The sequence below is a fragment of the Acyrthosiphon pisum genome, unplaced genomic scaffold, assembly GCF_005508785.2.
Source record: "Acyrthosiphon pisum isolate AL4f unplaced genomic scaffold, pea_aphid_22Mar2018_4r6ur Scaffold_1152;HRSCAF=1627, whole genome shotgun sequence".
NCBI lineage: Eukaryota > Metazoa > Arthropoda > Insecta > Hemiptera > Aphididae > Acyrthosiphon > Acyrthosiphon pisum.
Window position 1 is genome coordinate 3,931 of NW_021759922.1, and position 1,289 is coordinate 5,219.

The following is a 1,289-nucleotide window of genomic DNA, read 5'->3' on the forward strand; positions in this document are numbered from 1 at the left end:
CCACAGGACAAAGTCATCGTCCTGCCCAAGATACCGCTCACGTCCAGCGCTGAGGACGACCTGCCCGTCATATGGCGGCGCATTCAATTCCCGGTGAGGTTGTCGTTCGCCATGACCATCAACAAGTCGCAGGGCCAGACGTTCGACAGAGTAGGTTTGCTACTGACGTCGCCCCCTTTCACTCACGGGCAGCTGTACGTAGCGTTTTCGAGGGTGAGAAACGCACAGTCCGTGAGAGTCGGCATGTACGCCGACGACAGCGGGCGATTCGTCACCAAGAACATTGTGTACAGGTAAGTTCTGTAATGCAATAAGCGTCGACAATGGTAAGTATAATTTAGGTGACGTCCGATGATAGTCTAGGTGACTTTAAACCTGACTTGTGTAACATATTTTTCAAACACAATATGGTACACCGTTGTTCTACATGCGGCGGCCGATGATCAATTCTAGATGATGATGACAGTCTGGGTGACTTCCCACACAGCAAATTGAAAATATTAATATTTTCAAAATATCTCAAGAAAGTTTCATGTCAAATATATCGTTGAAAATATTATTGAAGTAACTTCAAAATATTTGGTATTATATATATTAAATAAAATATATTCACAATATTTTTAAAACCTTGTGTACCAAATATTGTTACTTCCTATTTCATCAAATATCTTCAAAATATTTGGTTCGATATATATTAAATAAAATATACTCATAATATTTTCAAAACCTTGTGTATCAAATATTGTTATTTCCTATTTCATCAAAGATCTTCAAAATATTTGGTTCTATATATATTAAATACAATATATTCATAATATTTTTAAAAACTTATGTATCAAATATTATAAGTTCCTATTTTTGATCTACAAAATATTTGGGGAATTAATCCTAGTTAATTGGTAATTAAACCTCTTATAGCGTATAGCGTATAATAAAATTGATATTGTTTGTGTCCATGTTCATCTTTTGAGGCAGTAAAAACTCATCATCAATTTTCTATATGTATTGGCATCTTATATTTATTCTTGTATATGAATACGAGTGGATCTTGTCGATACGTTAATAGCAAGGAGTTAAAAGTTAAAAATGCCTAATAAGTTTAAAAATCGTAGGGAAAAACTAAAAAAAATATTAAGAAAATAATCGGGAACTTTTACGCAAAACCAGTTTTTGATTAAATTGGTATAAATCAAAAAAATAATATCTGAGCTTACATATACAACGATTTTCCAAATTTGTACATGAACATTTTTCATATGCACACGACAAAATAATGATCAAAATATTTT

General features: G+C 33.3%; 1 protein-coding gene across 1 annotated transcript; it reads left to right on the forward strand.

Moving 5' to 3' along the window:
- Positions 1–6: 6 nt before the first annotated feature.
- Positions 7–293, forward strand: LOC103311229 (ATP-dependent DNA helicase pif1-like; the record flags this gene model as incomplete). The annotated part of the gene is made up of 1 exon (XM_008190808.1): positions 7–293. A coding segment is annotated over one exon (287 nt), but the record flags the coding sequence as incomplete, so codon positions are not given.
- Between the last annotated feature and the right edge of the window lie 996 nt (positions 294–1,289).